Source organism: Mytilus edulis, chromosome 5, assembly GCF_963676685.1.
Source record: "Mytilus edulis chromosome 5, xbMytEdul2.2, whole genome shotgun sequence".
NCBI lineage: Eukaryota > Metazoa > Mollusca > Bivalvia > Mytilida > Mytilidae > Mytilus > Mytilus edulis.
Genome location: NC_092348.1, coordinates 18,027,547 through 18,047,292, shown reverse-complemented (window position 1 = coordinate 18,047,292; position 19,746 = coordinate 18,027,547). Strand labels below are relative to the sequence as shown.

The window sequence follows — 19,746 nt, the reverse complement described above, 5'->3', positions numbered from 1 at the left end:
GTTAGGTAGGTGCATTAAAAATGTAAATTTGGCTCTCATATCACTCGCCTAAAGTGGGTATTACAATAGGAGAAAGAAAATAATGCTTGAATTGGTGGTGAAAGAAAAGGATACATTGCATACCAAACTATAGAAAAAAACCTATGCTTTAGTGAGCTGTACCATCCTTTTTATTTTGCCTTCAAGGTTTGACAGAGAGATGATCAGTAATATATAATAATATCACATTATAGCTGTCATATTGTATGTGTGTTTCAGATTTCGATTATTCCAAGGACAAGTAATGTACTTGGCTTTGCTAGATATTCACCACAAGACAGAAAACTCATATCTAAAGAAATGGTATGTAAGATCTTTTACATTTATTATAACTTCATTCTATAAAATGAATCAAAGGGGATGTAGGATATACTGTAAACATGGTCAAAAAATGTTTTCACACAAAATATATAGCCACGTAGACCTTTACAGTCAATTTTGATTTTCGTTATTTTGCAACGGTTCTAGAGTTATGCCCCTTTGCAAATGGAAAAATTGCTGATTTTTGGTTTCTGTCTCTAACTGAAGTTAGCTTCGACAAAATGTTATGAAACTTATACACAATGCCTAGTAACTCAAAAAGTACTGATCAAGTTTGAATTTTAGGGATGACACTTTTATTGTTCTAGAGTAATGCCCCTTTACAAATGAAAAAATTGCTGAATTTTTCGTTTCCGTTCTCTTACTTAAGTTTGCCTCAACCAAATTTTAAGAAACTTATATACAATACTAATTACCACAAAAATCAGATCAAGTACAAATTTGGGTAGCGTCAATTTTATCGTTCTTCAGTTATGTTCCTTTATAACTTTATATGATATGCAAATGGGGGCATCATCAGTGTCCCATTGACACATTCCCCATTTATTTTTTATTGTATTCCTATAAATTTAGATGTTAAACATTGGCTTTTATTTTTTTATTTATATATAATAAATAAAAAATAGATTGCTAATTAAAATTATGTGGTTTACAGTATACCAATGAAACAGTAACCCAAAGACACTAAAAACCAAAAGATATCTGAATGTCAACATACATTCTTCAACAATAGACAGGTGTCTAAAAATATGTCAAATCCATTTTGCCTCTAAAAAATATGAAAATGAATTTAATAGGTACTTTCAAAAATAGGCCATGAACACTAATATCCCTAAAGTGACAAAACACATAGAGAACAACAGAATAGATCCATATTATGATTAGAACTTCATTGATTGGGAAACATGGTATATCCATATCAGATAACAAATTTAATCATGTTTATAGAACTGATCAAATTGTATTTAACTCTTGAAAATATTATAACTGCCAAAATTCTGACTTCTATTTCAGTTGTTTGAACAGATATGTGTGGGTTTAGGAGGAAGGGTCGCAGAATCTTTGATATTCAACAAAGTAACTACAGGTATATGTTATATGTAGAAGTGTTATAAGATCTTATAACTCATTCAGTCCACAGGTTTTAGGTAAATTGTAAACAATAATGCGATATCATGTTCAATAAGAATGTGTGACAAGTTACCAATTTAGAAGTGTACAAAAACAAAAAATGTTGAAATTGTCATTCTAGGTTCTGGTACTGTACTTACTTTTTGAGATCATATAAATATGCCTTCCTATTATTAAAATTTAATATAGACTGCACAACCAAAGTTTTAGAAGGTTAAAGGAATCACCCTGTTCATCCATTGGTCGTTTTGTCTGTTTGTCTATTTGACCTTCACCACTGAAATTAAACTCATCAGAAAAAGTATTGAACATATATGTATATATTATGATAAGAAGATATGGTATAATTTCCAATGAGTGAGCTCTCCACCAGAGACCAAAGACATAGAAGTTTACAACAAATGTAAAACAATTCAAACGAGTACCCCAACAGCCTACAGCAATAAACAACAACTACTGAATTACAAGCTCCTGACTTGGGACAGGCACATACAGAATGTGGTGGGGTTAAACATGTTTGCTGGCACCAAACACTCCCTCCTTACTGGAACAGTAGTGTTACAGTACAATATACGAACAAACTATACAAATCAACTGAAAAGGATTCAACTCACCAGATCAATAATAAGGACATAAAAACAGTAATATATGCATATTTATTATGAAAATGCCATAGATATACAATCAACTAAGTTTTAATGCATCTTATCATGCATTTCAGGTGCAGAGGACGACTTAAAAAAGATATCTAAGATAGCTTACCTACAGATTAAATCTTTTGGTATGAATGAAAGAGTAGGTCTGTTATCTTTCCCAGATGAGGATGGAGGATTTGGAACCAAACCATACAGTAAAAAACTAGCTGCCATAATTGATGAGGTTTGTATAATTTAATGGTACTTTGGTGACTGAAGGTCCAACTTATGTACTACCGTTGATACTCTGGTATTAGAAACTTTGGCAGTAAAATAATGGATCCTGAAAAGGATACCAACTTATAGGGGAGATCTAGTGCCAGGGTAAAAAAATTTAAAGTCTACACATTGGAGAAAATGACTGATGTAAGCATTGGTTTTTCTATCCAGATGTGAAAATATATGAGGATGAAAATTAGAAAACAAATGAACTGTTAACTAAATGTCTTAACTGTTCATAATCCTTTGTTAAACAAAAAAAGAATAAATACAATTTTGAGTTTTATTAGTTATTTATTAGTCGATTTCAGTTATTATTTGCCAATGTTTACTTTTGTGATTTGCTTCCATTGTCTTGTGGGTAGGTTCCTCACTCCTCAATCTTAAGGCCTGTTGGCACGAATTGTCCCAATGTGCGGTTTTTCTCTCTGGTGCATTTTTCACGACGTATTTTCTTCTCTGTGCTTTTAAATTGGTATGCGCTGGTTAAGAGTGGGATTATGGAACAGCAGTATTAAATCTGCCAGTTCTGTCAATGTAATGTGACACTGTTTGTAGTTTGGCTTTTGTCTCTTTTGTGTTTGCTGTCCAGTCTCGTTAGCATAGTAGCTAAATTCAAGTTTCTGACTCCGACCTCTTTGGATATTTGGTGTAACATATCTTCTTGTTCGTTTTCATAGTAGGGACACTCCAGAAGGAAATGTTGAGGCGTTTCAGGTGCTCCACAGTTGCATGACTCTATGGCGTTGGTTTGGCCTACTCGGTTCTTGTAGTAATTGAGTTCTGTATAGTCAGTTCTTAGTTGGGCGAATATACTGAAATGTCTTTTAGTTTGGAAATCATACATAATTGAGTGTTTTGTAGTTGGTATTTTTTCATAAAGGTCCCTGCCTCTCTCAGATATTTTCCATCTTCTCTGCCATTTATTTCCTGTACTTTTATATGCTGCTTGTTTGACGTCCTGCAGTGTTATGACGCTATTTTCCGGTGGTAGTTCTTTTGCTTCCTCTGCCGCTGTTTTTGCAAGGATGTCAGCCTCATCATTGCCAGCTATGTTGGCATGTCCTGGTGTCCAAGATATAATTACATTTAGTCGTTTTTGCCTAAGATGTTCAATGTTTTCTTTTATTTCTCTTATTACAGAGATGTAGCTGTTTAGGGCCCAGTTCAGTGTAAGTAATCCCACGGCGCTTTGACTGTCAGAGAAAATTTTGATTTTTTTGTATTGCATTGTAAATATTTTCTGTCACGGTCATCCCAAGATGTCGGATGAAAAATTAGGCCAGTTTCAGTATTGTCTGTTAAAGTGTTTCTATATCATTTTCTTTACAAATCATACATTGAAACGATGTAAATTTATAAAAGAATCAGTCGGAAATCACTAATTACTTCCAAGAAATGTGCATGAAACGGGAAATTTGATTTGAAAAAATCGCTCAGATGACCGTAAATCACAATCGAGATGACCGTAACAGAATTAGCGATTCATAACAAGGGTGACTGTAATTGCTTTTAAGATGACCTTAATTTGTAAATGATGACCGTAACTTTTAAAGGATGACCCTCAATTCTAAGAAATATCCGTGTTTATATAACTACCTTTTTGTATCAAATGATTAATCGTGTTGGTATAAACATATTAATATGAGAGTATTATCCTATAGGTAGAAGAAAATAAGACGTGCTTCAAATGCAAAGATTACCATATGTATCTTTTTTACAGTAGAGGGTTTATTTATTTTTTAAATGAATTTGCAAAAAGACATGCAAATTTACAGGTAGGGAAAACATGCTACAAAAGCTCGATAAAATGACACTTTACAAGTATAATGCAAAAATGCTGTGCACAGCCTCCATGCAACTGCTCGACAAAAGATTTTTTTTTTATTTCTGGGATTCCTTTTAATGACATATAATAAATACACATTTTTAAAAATCCCAATGCATGTACATCAATTGATATTATATCGTCTTCCATTTTTTCGTGCAAATAAAATAACAGAAATATTTTGAAAATATCATACGACTAAACTAGTGAAGGTGAGCTCCAGCAAAGTAGATCCTTTAAATAGTCTTGTACGAATAGCGTATCACAAGGGGGAACGTTGTTGGTTATTTGTATATATACAGAAATGTTATTCATATAGTCAGGATTCTACTTCTTCAAAATTATCTCCCTATTACGCCAGTTCATGCTCACAATCGTAGAAATGGAAGCCACTGTAGGGATGACTCTCTGCCAATTTTGCTCTTGAAAACTGATAAATTTATCCACATAGCACCATTACGATCGATCGTTATATGTCAGTTATATTTTAAAAGACAGATGTATCTACTAGCTAATGAGCATCAGTTAATGATCTTGTCTGCATTGATTAAACTTAAAAAATATTGTCTGTTTGGATGTCAGGTGGAATTTTCGAAAATTCTTAAGCATTTAAAAAAATTCTAATTAAATATTTCGTGGAAGGGCAGACTAAACATTTTCAGTGGTTGAAGATTATAACCCTAGTTATCACACGCAAGAAAATCATATTTTTTCGAAGATATCCATTTTCACCATCCAAATTAAAAGACTATCGTCAAGTACTTTTAGAAAAAAATAGCAATTCGAACACACCTACTCTGTTTTTGTGATTCATTAGATACTAGGTATTTCACTTGGCCCATATATTTCATCTTTTCGTACTGTCATTTTTCTACGTTATAAAGTCAACCTGTAGCTTTGATATATAAAAATGATAGAATCTGAAGCGAGATGCTATATCAAATACTCTTGCTTTGTACGTTTTAAAGACAAAATATACACCCCAAACATGCCCTAACATAAAAAGGTGCACTCGATTTTCTCTTTTCGATACAATCGTTACCTATTTATGGGGAATTTTTTCTTATTCACATAATGGAAGGGCAGACACGAATATTTCTGAACTAAAAGATTGATATGTTCTCCGTCCGTGGTAAAAAAAAAGGTAGATTATGCATTTTCTACATCCAACTTATAGATACCCATGTCGTCGACTAGATATCTTATTGTTTTGCATTATTATGTAATAGATACATTGAAAACTTATGCAAATGGTGTTTTTAAAGTAAAGAAAATTGTCGTTTTATTTGTTTCTATTAACTTTTTAAAATTTTGATACTATATCAAACATTACAGTAAACATTTATTGCTTTCTCGATAAACAAAGAGCTTCGATTCTTTTGTTCTATTTCAAAATTGTTTCCACTTGCATATATCAAGACAAATTAAGATTTAAATCTGCCCTCTGGAACCATACACAGACTCGATTACCAAATATTCGTATGTATTTTTAATGTTTTTAATGCTCCATTTATTGGCATTATGTTTTTCTGGTCTGTGCGTATGTTCGACTGTTCGTCTGTTTGTTTGTCCGTTTGTCCAGCTTCAAGTAAAAAAAAATTGAAACTTAGTACACATTTTCCCTATGGTATGATCTTTTTAATTCTTATGGCAAATTACAGTTTTATCCCATTTTCACAGTGCAATAAACATAGAAAATGATAGTGTAGATGAGGCATTCGTGTACTATGGACACATTCATGTTTCTTTAAATTTTTCGTCGTATCGCTGTCAATTTGTGTTAAAATTTTAACGTCATTATCAATAAATATTTCATTATTTACAAGAAATATGCAATTTACTATCATTGTCATAAATCCAAAATACGGCCAATTATATTATAGTTTTAAAAAAAATTATGAAACATATTTATATCCGCTAACCGGACCCCTATTGATATCGACAAACTCAACAAAAAAGCTTTGAATACAATACGGATATTTCTTAGAATTGATGGTCATCCTATAAAAGTTACGGTCGTCCTATATAAATTACAGTCAGTCTTTACAAATTACGCACATCCTTTACAAGTTACGGTCATCTTTTTACCAATCATGGTCCTCCTTGTTTTATGTTACGGTCATCTTGAAAATATTTAGATTATGATTTACGGTCATCTGAACGATTTTTTCAAATCAAATTTCCCGTTTCATGCACATTTCTCTGAAGTAATTAGTGATTTCCAAGTGATTCTTTTATAAATTTACATCGTTTCAATGTATGATTTGTAAAGAAAATGATATAGAAACACTTTAACAGACAATACAGAAACTGACCTAATTTTTCATCCAACATCTTGGGATGACCGTGAATGCAGTTACGGTCATCAGCTTTACCCCAGTGATTCTAGGACCATGAGAATTGCTATGAGTTCCACCAGAAGGATGGATCCTCTTTGTGCCACAGGTCTATGTAATCTTGCAGCAGGTTTAATGTGTTCAGCATAGATAATTGCTCCTGCTCCACAGGGTCCTGGGTTCCCTAAGCATGATCCATCCGTAAACGATATTGCTTGTTCTTGTGTGCAGTCTCCCATGAGTTGGTTAATGGTTTCCTGGCAAAGTTCTTGTTGCTCATTTGTCCTCTATTTTGAGTTGCCTAGTCGACTCCAATATAGAGGTTTTGATTGAGTCATTTGAGTTTCTCCCAGTCTGTAGGTAAACTCTGGTTCTATGAGATTGAGGTTATAAAGTGATGATTTAAAGTGTCCAAATCTTAAGTTCCTGTCTATGTAATTCATTATGATTTCAGGAAGCACGAGGTCTGATTGCCAGAGCATATAAATGCACAGAACAGATATTGATAGAAAATAAAGACAAATTACATTTGGTAAGTACAAGAAATAAACACTTACTTAATACATGTAATGATGTTTGTATGGTTAGCAAGTAAAAGTACTATAATACAGTCGAACCTCGTTGTGTCGAAGCCGAAGGGACCAGACCAAAGTATTCTAATCATCCGAGGTTCGACTCATCCGAGGTCGAGTGTGTCGTCATGAACTTTGAATGCATGAAATATGGTATGATTACTTAGACTCATCCGAGTTTTAGACACAACCAATTTCGACACAACGAGGTTCAACTGTAATTTTACTTCAGTTTTGGCGTTGTTATAGTATGGGAAATAAGGTGGTACAGAAAGATTTCTCTCAAAAAGGTCAACAGAGGACATCAGTATTTCATAGGCCATATTTCATCTGAAATTTTTACAATGCTTATCTTAATGTGAACAAATGCCAGTGGCTGTGTTTTACATTAGTTAGAACCTGCATTTTCAATTCTATCAGCATTATTTTTAGGCTCCAGTTTCAGAAATTTCATTTATTGTTGATCTCACATTTTAAACTGTTACATTAATAAATATTTAAAATAATTTCTGCACTAAAAGAATTTACACTACATAAAGAACAATATTCAGTTTTAGTGAGGTTCTTTTAGACGTGTCAGGAAATGACATATAGGATAGCTTCCATAAAAGAATTTATTGAAGCGTTTTAAATAGTGCATTGAAACAGCTCTTTAAAAGGACAGACCATGCATGTGATCTCTCAAATTATTTTGTTTGCTTAATTGTAAGTTGAACTTACATGTGAATTTAACTATTTTAGAGAAATCTGTTGCCTATAGTTGAAAGATGATCTCAATCATATTTTTATGGCACTGCTGACTTAGTTTGGGGCCATATAGTTTAACCCTTGTATGTCATTTCCTTCATTTTGTTATTTGATCATTCTGTCATTTTGTCATTCCATCACTTGGTCATTCCATCTTTCCATAAATAACAGTTATACAGACTTTTTTCTAAATGCCTTCACATATTGAGCTGATTTTTAGTATGTGAATCAACTATAATGAGTTACAGATCAACTTTACATTTGGTTCTGCCCTGTAATTATTGCTGAAATTACAGGCTTTGGACTTTTGTGAAAATGATAGTTTTACAGACTTTTTTTCTATATGCCTTTGTATATTGATCATATTTTAAGTATGTGAGTCTACTATGATGGACTTTGGACTTTGAAAATTTCCACTTCTAAAAATGGCTTCAAGCTTTTTCTGCAAGTGTGACCATTCATCTAGTTATTTCTCTCTTACTTAGAGCTAATGATCATGATTACTTTAAACAATTATATTTGATAGCAGGGGGAATTAATAATTTAAGTTTTGGAGTATTGTTGCTTTTAATTAAAATTTACCGTAACTACCAAAAGATCAAAACACTGCTTTTACTGAATGACCAAATATATAATTTCTTACATGAGTCAAAAGGTTAAAGAATGCTACAGTAATGCTATTGTTTTATATTTGAATAAAAGAGATGCATGGTAATTGACAGTGTGATGGAAACCCAGCAACACAAAAATAAAAACAACAAATGACGTATAAATGTCAACATAACGTGGATTCATTTATTTTTTAGGGTACCAATTTTTGTGGATTGTGCAAAAATTGTATTTTTGTGGATATTAGATTTCATGGTTAAGCCAAAAGTCTCCACACAAGCCTATAGAAAATTTGTACTTCATTGATCATTTAAATTTGTTGTTCATCTTTATCAAAGTCTATAAAAATTAGTATCCCACAAATAATAACCAATGTCTGTACAAATTTCAAGCTTTAAATTACTCACTTTGAATTCACAACAGTAATTAAGACGGGAGAAATGTTTAAAAAACATAATTGAAACTAGGAGTTCAAGATTCTCTTTTTTTATAGATGGCAGAAGAACTACTAAAGAATGAAGTTATAACATACGATAATATAAAAGACCTAATAGGACCTCCTCCACATGGAGAGAAGAATAAAATAGAACTTGTTAATCCATTAGCTGTTTCTTCTGACATTGATAATAATAAACCTATGGAAGATTCAGCTGAAAAATAGAAGTATATGTCATAGATGAATCTTATTCACAAAGACTAAGAGTAAAATGGCTGTGATGTTAAAACAATCTGCTTCTGGTGTGAAAACAAATTTGGAATACAGAAAAGCATGACTTACTTGTCATGTAACTTGCTTAAATATCATTCATTTTATTGATTGAAGACATTTTGTTACCTACTGTAATAAATATATCACAATGTGAATAAAGGGTCTCTTTTATTGATGGTATCTCCTTGAATTTTCATTAAGTTTGGAATCTTAGTTAGGTATATCAAAACATTATAGGTGTATCCTATAAAAATAAGTAGATGTGGTATGATTGCATTGAGACAACTCTCTGCAAGAGACCTAACAACTGTACGTCACCGTAGGGCCTTCAACAATAAGCAAAACCCATACTGCATAGTCTGTTATAAAAGGCTATAAAATAACAATTGTAAAACAATTCAAGAAAAAAAGATATTTGTCTGATTTATGTTCAAAATACTGAATGAAAAGCAAATAGGATAAATAGGAACAAACAACAACCACTGAATTACAGGGGTATTTTATCTATTTAACAAGAGGAAAGAAGGAAAGTATTTTAAACTATGTAGAATGGCATCAAAAGAAATTTCTGAGTTACGTTGAAATGAAGTTTCTTGATGCTAAATTTAATACTTTATGTAGTAATTAAAAAAGGAGAAGAAGATCTCTAAAAACATTAAGTGGCATTACTTGTCTAAGTAACTTTCAAATAACATTTTTTGTAAAAATTATTTTTATATGTGTCTATTTATACCCTTTTTACTCGCTTAAACAAATTTTCACAGACATTTGGTTATTTTACCCATGAAATATAAAAATGAATCCTCCTGAAACACTTATTGCCTTTCTGACACTTTTGATTTCTTATTGACGCTTTTAGGTCAAAGATTGGTCTCTTGGGAATAATAAAAATATGATTTTCCATGAAAATCGTTAAAAGACATAAATAGATTGAAACTTTTTATTTGATTAAGACTTGAAGTTATTTATAACTTGTTACCTAAAAAAATACCTACATGTATGTCATCACTATAAACTTTCCACTTTTATACTTATAAATTTTTGTAGACTTGTCCTTCATTTTAGCTGATATGCTTTGTGTATATGCCTGTTTGTGTTTCTTTGTTACATATTTGCCTGTGTACATAGGAATATAACAAAATGTTGACTGTTGTACCCATTTTTTTGACACGTTTACTGTTATGTCTATTTGTTTTGTTCACACATCGCTGTCAATACAATGTCATACAGGTGCGAGGTTTAGCTTGCTATAAAGCCAGTTTTAATCCAACACTTTCTGCACTAAGTCAGGAATTTGGCAGTTGTTATCCATTTGTTTGACGTGTTTGAGCTTTTGATTTTGTCATATGCTTACAGACTTTCGGTTTTGAACTTTCCTTGGAGTTCGGTATTTTTGTTATTATTACTTTTTACATCCACAACCTCCAGTCTCTATTAGATGTTTGTTTCATTGCAATCATTCATCTTCAAATTATTTTAACAGCACATCAGAACACTTTTAGTGAAAATTTAGTGAGAGGTTTAGCTTGCTATAAAACCAGGTTTATTCCAACATTTTGTGCATCATGTCAGGAATTTGACAGTTGTTATCCATTCGTTTGATGAGTTTGAGCTTTTGATTTTGCCATTTGATTACAGACTTTCCTGTTTGAAATTTCCTTTGAGTTCAGTATTTTTGTAATTATTACTTACACAACCTTCTGTCCCTGTCAGATATTTGTTTCATTTGCAATCATTCATCTTCAAATTGTTGTAACAGCACATAAGAATACTTTTAATGAAGAAAACATCTGTTTTACTAGTGTAAATCGGATGACTAAACAAGTTATTCTAGTTGATCTGTCAAATATACTATAGATCTGTGTTCACTTCAAAGCTATTTTCTTAAAAACAAAAATGTTGAGCACAATTTCATAAAAATATGAAATGTTTTAGTATGAATGCTAGTATCAAGTAAAATAATAAAACAAAAAAATCTGAAGAAAAGTCTTGACTGTAAGTCCTTTAGCAAATGGCAAAATGAAAAGTCAAAACTATTAGTGTCAACTTTTCAAAACAAAATAAAGACGATTGGTCTTGCATGTTGTCTTTAATACTTTCTTACTAGACCAGAAGAGTCGTATCAAGAAAGTTATGGCCAATTTTTCCGATAGAAAATCAAAGATTTTTACCATTGACAACTTTTTGTTGAACCATTGAACAACACATTCATTACTTTGATTTATTCTAAGAAAAGCTGATAGTTTCAGTATAGATAAATAAATACTACATCCACTTCATTTGAACCTTGTTTGATAGTTTTCTCATTGGCAATCGTACCCCATATTTTTATCTTATTGATACTAGAAAATGATATGACATTTTTGTGAGAGCTCCAAGCAAGTGTTGTATACTATGTAGTTCAAAAATCCGATCAGCTGAGGAACATGTCGAAAAGAAACAGGTTGTCAATTACCTGCTTGGAGACTCAACTGTAGCAGCATTCACATTTGCTATTTTTCAGGATAGAACAGGACTATGTGAGACAGGAACATTTTTATGTTCTGAAAATAGCCAAGGCGTTCATTAGAAACTAGTAGCTAGTAGAGGGTTAACTCTACTTGCCGGACTCGTATCTTAATGGTTCTAGAGCACTGTAAACCAACAATCGACGATCAGTTCTCTAAGATTATAATACAAGTGCATAGCCAGACTGCCGTAGGTATCATGACTCAATATTGACCATATCAGCACAATAACATACAGTGCATACTAACAGACACTAGTAAACGAATTTTGATCCGAAAAAAAACATTCATTTTGATGTAAACATCACCTAAATGACAGATCAACAAACAATTGAGTACTTTTAGTCTTTCAAACACATTTTGACGTATCCAGGGTGGTTAATGCATTACTGTCCAGACGATTCGCTTGCAGTAATTAATTATATGTCCAGTCTGTGTCCAGTAGTTGTTACTAACCTTGACAGCAGACTTGGGTAATAGTGATTGTAATCATTAATCAGCTGTAATCGGTTACAACCTTTCAAGTAATCATTGTTATAATAAATGAGACACAATTTTGATTACACGTTATTTTATTAAATTAATTATTTTTAAAATATCTTGTTATCCTGATTTATATTTACGACATTCTGATTACAATGAACTATTCACTTGCAAATATGAGAATTTGAGTCAAATCGGTGAAAATGATCTTGACAGCTAGTTCCCCTTTAATATGTTTAAGTAATACAGGTATTACATCTGGACATACAAAGACAACTTCAAACTTTTTGACACATCTCAAAATAGAGATTATTATTAAAATATGTTTGGTTTATTAGACTTTATCGAATGAATCAAAAGAAATATGAATAATATTTATAATAAATTTATAGAATTAAAACATCTATATTTCTGAATTATTATCCTTTGTTAATATTGTGATTCATCTTTGAATTGACATGTAGGAAATCAATTACAATATGTTTTTATTTTCATTACCTATTGAGTATTCTGTACCTAGCGCTATATGATAAAAGATAACAGAAATTATTCTATATTAATCTATATTGAAATTATTTTAGTAGGTTTCTCTATATGAATTGGATTTTGAATAAAAAAGCATATTCACCTGAGAAAGTGTTATTCACCGCGCTAAACGTCACACGCTTTTACATGCAATGTTATGGTAAAATGTTTCGTGTAAAATTTGTTTTGGTATATGTTTGTCATTAATTACATTTTCTTTTCTCGGAATATGGATTTTATTGACTTTTGAAAAACTGATATTCACTTCGGCCGTCGGCCTCAGTCAATATCATTTTTTCAAAAGTCAATAAAACCGCATATTTACCAGTGGCGGATCCAGATATTTTCATAAGTAGAGGCCCACTGACTGACCTAAGAGGGGTCCCGCTCTAGTCACGCTTCAGTGATTCCCTATATAAGCAACCAAATTTTTTTCCCAAAAAAGGGGGGGGCGCCCCCCCCCTAAATCCGCCTCTGTTTACTTCATCAAAAGACAGTAATTGTATAATATTATAATTAGCACACACAACAATTGTGACAAATACGTTGTTTAAAATGAACAAATGTTGGTAAATATAATTACATGTAAAATTAAATGATTATTTAACATTACTTTTGCAATTTTAGATACGTTTTTGACTGATAACTGAAATCCATATAAAAACTGTAATATTTCAGAAAGACAATAACCAAGAGGCATTACAAACTTTCATTCAATCGAAATATTAATAGTTATACAATGGTGTAGTGTAAACAGCCATAAACAGTGACTCATGCATAAATGTTGTGAATCGTTGTTGTTTATGACATCGATGAATTTTGAAGTTATTAGTTAATATCATACCATAAAGTGAAATAACAAATTACCGTACTCCATTGAAAAACAAAATGGGAAGTCAAAAGCTTAAAAACATCAAATGAATGGATAACAACTGTCATATTACTGACGTAGTACATGCATTTCCTATTGTAGAAACTTTTATGAAATAAAATCCTTTCTCAGAACCTACTACAGTTTTAATCGTTATATACTTCTATTAACATCATTCGAATGAATCATTTTGTACTTTATTGTAATCAGATGTAATCATGATTACTTGCCAATGTAATCATTAATTTAATCAGGTATTATAAGAAATGATGTATAATTCATTAATAACGTTTAATCGTACAATTAACAAAGAAATTGTAAATTAATCAAACTAGTAATATTGAATGTAATTGGAACCATCTAGGCTTAACAATTCAACATCATAATTAATTATTTGAAAAGCCACTGAACAGTTATAAATTGACTGCAAGCGAATTGTCTGAAAAGTGCTTACTTAACCGTAGGGGATAAGTCTTAAAATAGACAGCAAGACTAAACATGAATGATGATTGAAGTGTTAAATGACATTGACTGGCATTACAGTCCTCTCGTGGTCATAAACACAAATAAATGACATGGACCTATCGTTACTCTGCGGCTTTCAATTCTGCTAGTCTATCGAAAATATTGACATTAAATTTACATTATCGTCATATATACTGGCGATCTACAGTTGAAAGCCTGTTAAATTGATGCATTTTACACAACGTTTTGAAACGCATGGAAAATAAAAATAATCAATTAAACATCGATCGATCACAATTTTATACACATGATCCATGATTCTTTTTACCATGATTGATTAATGTCGGAAAACCTCGACACCTAAACCCACAAGTGAAAGAGCAGCAAAAGTGGTTGATACACTTATATTTCTTATTTAATAAAATAATTGTATTTATTTTTCTTTGCGTAATAAAAGTAATTCGGTTCAAGAAATTTATTTAATTATTTTGGCCCCTTTTTCTAATTATCGAGAAAACACCAAAGCGAGTTCTACAGTTATATTAAGATATTATTTATTACAATGCTTGTGTATGGAAGTTTTTTCTTGTTCTAATTCATATTATTTGTATTTGTAGATATGTGATTCCAGGATTGTGCCGATAATTTGGACTTTAATATAATTTTATATAATTTGGACTTTAATATTTTAAATATGAATGAAACATATTGTTTAAAACGTTTATTAAAACTGCTTGTGTGCATCTCCCAATTTATACGAGTCTTAAGTTGTCTTTGAGGTAATCAGACAAGTTTTATTTTCGGATGAGTAAGCGAAGGAGAACATAAATTCTTTTCTCGATTATACATTATGGATTTTTGTAATGTACAAAAATCGTGCAATTTGTTTTTAATAAAAAAAAAGTGGATCATTCTGGATAATATATATAACGTTCAGGAGCGGTTTTCTTACTATTAAAAGCGAACATTAAAGCACAACACATACTTTTTTTAAACACTAGATAGAGGTGTGGTGTATATCTTATTTTTATATATATATATATTACTGATTTTGTAAAGTGGTTCTTTTTTTAAGGTTCAATGTATCTATTTATGATATGTGTGTTTCATTCTACTGGTATGCATGTTGTAACAGAAGAGCTGTGTAAGATTTTCCAGTTCCATTTAGTGTGGAATTCATAGTGAAAGCACTTATGTGTACACTTCATCGATATCACAATCCGTATAAGCATGTCACATACAAGCAAGTTCTGATAGAGCAAATCCATAGGTATTACTTCATATTCTGGAGCTACCTTTTACGTGTAGGTTTGTTATGCGTTTACTTTTCTACATTGGCTAGAGATAAAGGGGGAAGTTTGAGATCTCATAAACATGTTTAACCCCGCCGCAATTTTGCGCCCGTCCTAAGTCAGGAGCCTCTGGCCTTTGTTACTCTTGTATGATTTTTAATTTTAGTTTCTTGTGTATAATTCGGAGTTTAGTATCACTGTACTATTATTCATATTTTTTAAGGGGCCAGCTGTAGGACACATCCGGGTGCGGGAGTTTCTCGCTACATTGCATACCCATTGGTGACCTTCGGCTGTTATCTACTCTATGGTCGGGTTGTTGTCGCTTTGACACATTCCCCATGTCTTTTCTCAATTTTATGACTAGTACATGATAGTATGAAAATGCTTCACACAATGTATATAATGAGGATATGTTCTTAGACAGTGGTAAAGGGTTATTTTCGTGCAACGTTTTCGGCCTTTTTATTTCCCGGATTTTCGTGTTTTGACTTTTTATTTCTCGTTTTTTCGTTTTTGGCTCGATTTGCGTGCTTCGTGTTTCCTCTTATTTATTTTCTGTGTTTCGTGTCTGTGCTTTTAATTTCTTGTGCATATCTAGCTTTTGATAAAAAGTCAGTGTGTTATAATACCTGAAATTTGTGTAATCTACTAGTAATTGATGTATGGTGTTACCATTCTACTTTCGCAATATGCATTGTATTAATGAAGTCCATCAAATTACTATGAATAATATTTTTTTTTCAAATAAGATGCACGTAGCGGACGCTAAAAGTTGACCACCAGGTCTCCATTTCCATTATAAAAGACTGCATGATCTTCAAGAATGACAGATTAATAACTTCTGGTAAGTTTTTCCTTAATATTTACGATTTTTTCGTGCAACGTTTTTGCGATTTTTGTTTCACGTGTTTCCGTGTTTAGTACCCTTTTACCACCCTCTTCTTATGATGTCTTGACCTAACGATAGCAATCTATTAAGTACACTAAATTTTGGTAGTATTAACTGTCTTTTAATGGGTAACATCTGCCTCATATTGCAGTCAAATTAAAGCAAATAATCAAATAATCAATTTGAAAGTTGAAAAAGTATAAACTTTTCAAAACTTTAATCATGGTAATGATGTGGAACTAGAGACTGGATATAGCTTCTGATCGTGAAAGGAATCATTTTTACTGTAACTAACAGGGACTGTCACATTGGAATTGGACAATAACTGTTTGTTTGCATCGGAGTTACCACCTGTAGGTATACTTAGCGTTATATCTAGACCGGACTTGTCAAGCGTGCAATATTTGTGTCGCGAAGACGAGACATAGCGATCATAGGTTCCGTTGTTGATATTTGAAAACATCAATTACCTTGTCGAACATTTATAGAATTTATGAATGTAAGACAGAAGCTTGTTTATACCTAAACGACAGTATCCAGAGGAAATATTTCCCCTTAATCCTTTGATAACTGTTTTCCATTAAAATAAAAAAAAAAATAGTCATCAATATATTTGACAAACCTTAGTCATGGGATATGATTAATTGATAATGGTAACAGCTAGATTATCTTAATTAATAATAAATCGTGATAAAGTCCCTCCCGACACCTCCGATTACTAACAAGGTATATTAACGGTATCAACTTGATAAAAGTGTGTTTATAGGTATACCCTCGCTTCTGCAATTCATCAGTGTAGAATCTGATCTCAGGCTGCAAATAGTCTACCACCTCGTCGGGCGGTGGCAATCCATTAGAGTCAAAGTCGGTCCGGGCTTATACCAACACGTCCAGTGAGTTCCACGACCCTTCTATCTGTCGTGGTTTAAGATGCCACATTCGGTGTGCCACGCTTTGGGAGGTAGAGTGTCACGCATGACCGCACCCCGAAAGTGTGGAATCTTTAAGGCAGTTACAGCATGCTCGAGCTCAGTGTTTGAAAGGGTTTTGTTGGGGATAACTATATTGTGTACCCGTATGCCGCTCATTTATTTATGGTTGGTGATTTTGTAGTGACCAGGGCAAGGGTGCTAATTCCGTCAGGCAGGATATAACGCTTGTAATCGTTGCCTGATAGGACTTTCTTGTGGCACTCAAGTGTATATATCTGATGCCTACAACTTCTGATTTTATTCATTGTCCGGTAGCTGACAGCGTGCTTGTCAAGACGTCTCTTGTAGTCTGCTAAGGTCATTTCATTTTTGACAACGCACTTCTTCACACCTTTGGCCTCCTTCGCTTCGAACGCGTACATCTTTGGCTGCAATCCGACAAATTCAGTCATTGGGACTCCGGCGCATTCATCCTTGAACATTCCAATAATTTTCCTGTTCAGACCAGCCTCGAAACCGGAAGTGTGGTCCCTTGGATAGTTGGATGTGTCGAACCATAGCCGCCCGTTTTCATCAATGTCTTTGTAGACATCTGGAGTCTCCATATTGTAAACGAATTTGGTGTATAAATATTTCCTAAATAAGGGGCTTACGGGTTGCAGCAGTCCATTTCATTATTCAAAATAAGCTATTTATTAATGTCCATGCGTATTTTGATAGTCAGATCCTTCGATACTCCTGTAATATGCGTAGCAGAACATACCGACTATATACCTTTTGTTCATTTCTACATAAGCTTTCGAATGAGGCATAAAGTATATCTGTGATTAGGGGCTGAAGGATCACAGCAGATCATTTCATTATTCAAAATTGGCTTTTTGTAAAATTTCACGCTTATTTTGGCATTTATGTCCTCCGTAACCCCTTTAATGGTCATTGTGGCACATATTGTTTATACACAGTTTATTCCTCTATCAATAAGCTTTAATTTGGTGTATAAATATTTCCTTCATAAGAGACTGACGGGTTGCAGCAGTCCATTCCTTTATTCAAAATTAGCTATTTCTCAATAGTCACGCATATTTTGATATTTAGATCCTTCGATACTCCTGTAACATGCTTTGCGGAACATATTGACAATAATCCGTTTGTTCCTCTCTACATACGCTTTCGAATGAGGCATAAGGTATATCTGTAATTAGGGGATGAAGGATCACATTCCATTATTCAAAGTATCTATTGCATTATTCAAAATTTGCTATTCCTTCATTTTTACGCGTATTTTGTCATTTAGGTCCTCCGTAACCCTCTAATGGTCATTGCAGCTCATATTGTTTATACTCAGTTTATTTCTCTATAAATAAGCTTTAATTTGGTGTATGATTTTTTCGTTAATTAGGAGGTGACGGGATGCAGCAGTCCATTTCATTATTCAAAATAAGCTATTTCTCAATGTTCACGCGTATTTCGTTATTTAAGTCTTTCTTTACTCCTTTAATAACCGTTGCGGACCATATTGACTATATACCTTTTGTTCCTCTCTTAAAAAGCTTCAGAATGGGGTATACGATATATCTGTAATTAGTGGCTGAAAGGTCCTAGCAGTCCATTACATTATTCAAAATACATGTATCCATTTCATTATTCAAAATTGGCTATTACTTCATTTTTACGCGTATTTTGTTATTTAGGACCTCTGTAATCCCTCTAATGGTCATTGCGGCTCATATTGTTTATACTCAGTTTATTCCTCTATCCATAAATTTTGATTTGGTGTATAATGTTTACCCCTTAATTAGGAGCTGACGGGTAGCAGCAGTCCATTTCATTATTCAAAATCAGCAATTTCTTAATATTCACGCGTATTTCGATGTTTAGGTCCTTCGTTTTTCCTCTGATATGCGTTGTGGAACATATCGTCTATATATCTTTTGGTCCTCTCTTAATGAGGTATAAGGTATATCTATAATAAGGGGCTAACGGGTCGCAACATTATTCAAAATTGCTTATTTCTTAATTTTCACGCGTATTTTGGCATATAGGTCCTACGCAACCCCTCTAATGGTCATTGTGGCACAATCGACAAGTTATGTCTATAACTAAAGGATGAATAGAAAGGTATTTAAATAGCACATCCGAGCTCACCCATGAGCAAGAATGTTAGGCCCGGTGTTTCTGCCGTGTTTGGGGAAAAAATCCCTGAGTCCGGCTTCATCAGTGGTCGACTCAATACGTTGTATGTTGGCGTGTAATTTATGTTTTTTTTGTTTTATTGCGTATATTATATTGGACCATACACCGGTTGTCTTTGGATAACATATTAGTTTATTATGATGTCGTATTTGTGAGCTCAGTATCATATTGTGTTGTGGTAGGTCGAGCAGACTATACCCGCTAATGCTTTGATAATAGTATTGTAATTTGTATGTCTTTTATAAGCTAAAATAGGCTGGTGATTAAATATGTTCACACATTCAGGGTTTAATGAAATAAGGTTCCAGTGTTTTGTAATTATATTTTTTAGTTTCTGTATAGGTGGGTTGAATTTTGTTAACATAACTAGTGGTTGTTCC

At 32.7% G+C, this 19,746-nt stretch overlaps 1 protein-coding gene across 1 annotated transcript in view; it reads left to right on the top strand.

Moving 5' to 3' along the window:
- Positions 1–9,365, top strand: part of LOC139523131 (mitochondrial inner membrane m-AAA protease component paraplegin-like) — a 133,005-nt gene extending 123,640 nt beyond the window's left edge. Inside the window, exons 15-19 of the mRNA XM_071316930.1 lie at positions 259–342; positions 1,375–1,447; positions 2,213–2,370; positions 7,024–7,101; positions 8,991–9,365. Coding sequence (XP_071173031.1) covers positions 259–342; positions 1,375–1,447; positions 2,213–2,370; positions 7,024–7,101; positions 8,991–9,158 — 561 coding nt within the window. The 3' untranslated portion in view covers positions 9,159–9,365. The remainder of the gene's footprint in view (positions 1–258; positions 343–1,374; positions 1,448–2,212; positions 2,371–7,023; positions 7,102–8,990) is intronic.
- Positions 9,366–19,746: the final 10,381 nt, after the last annotated feature.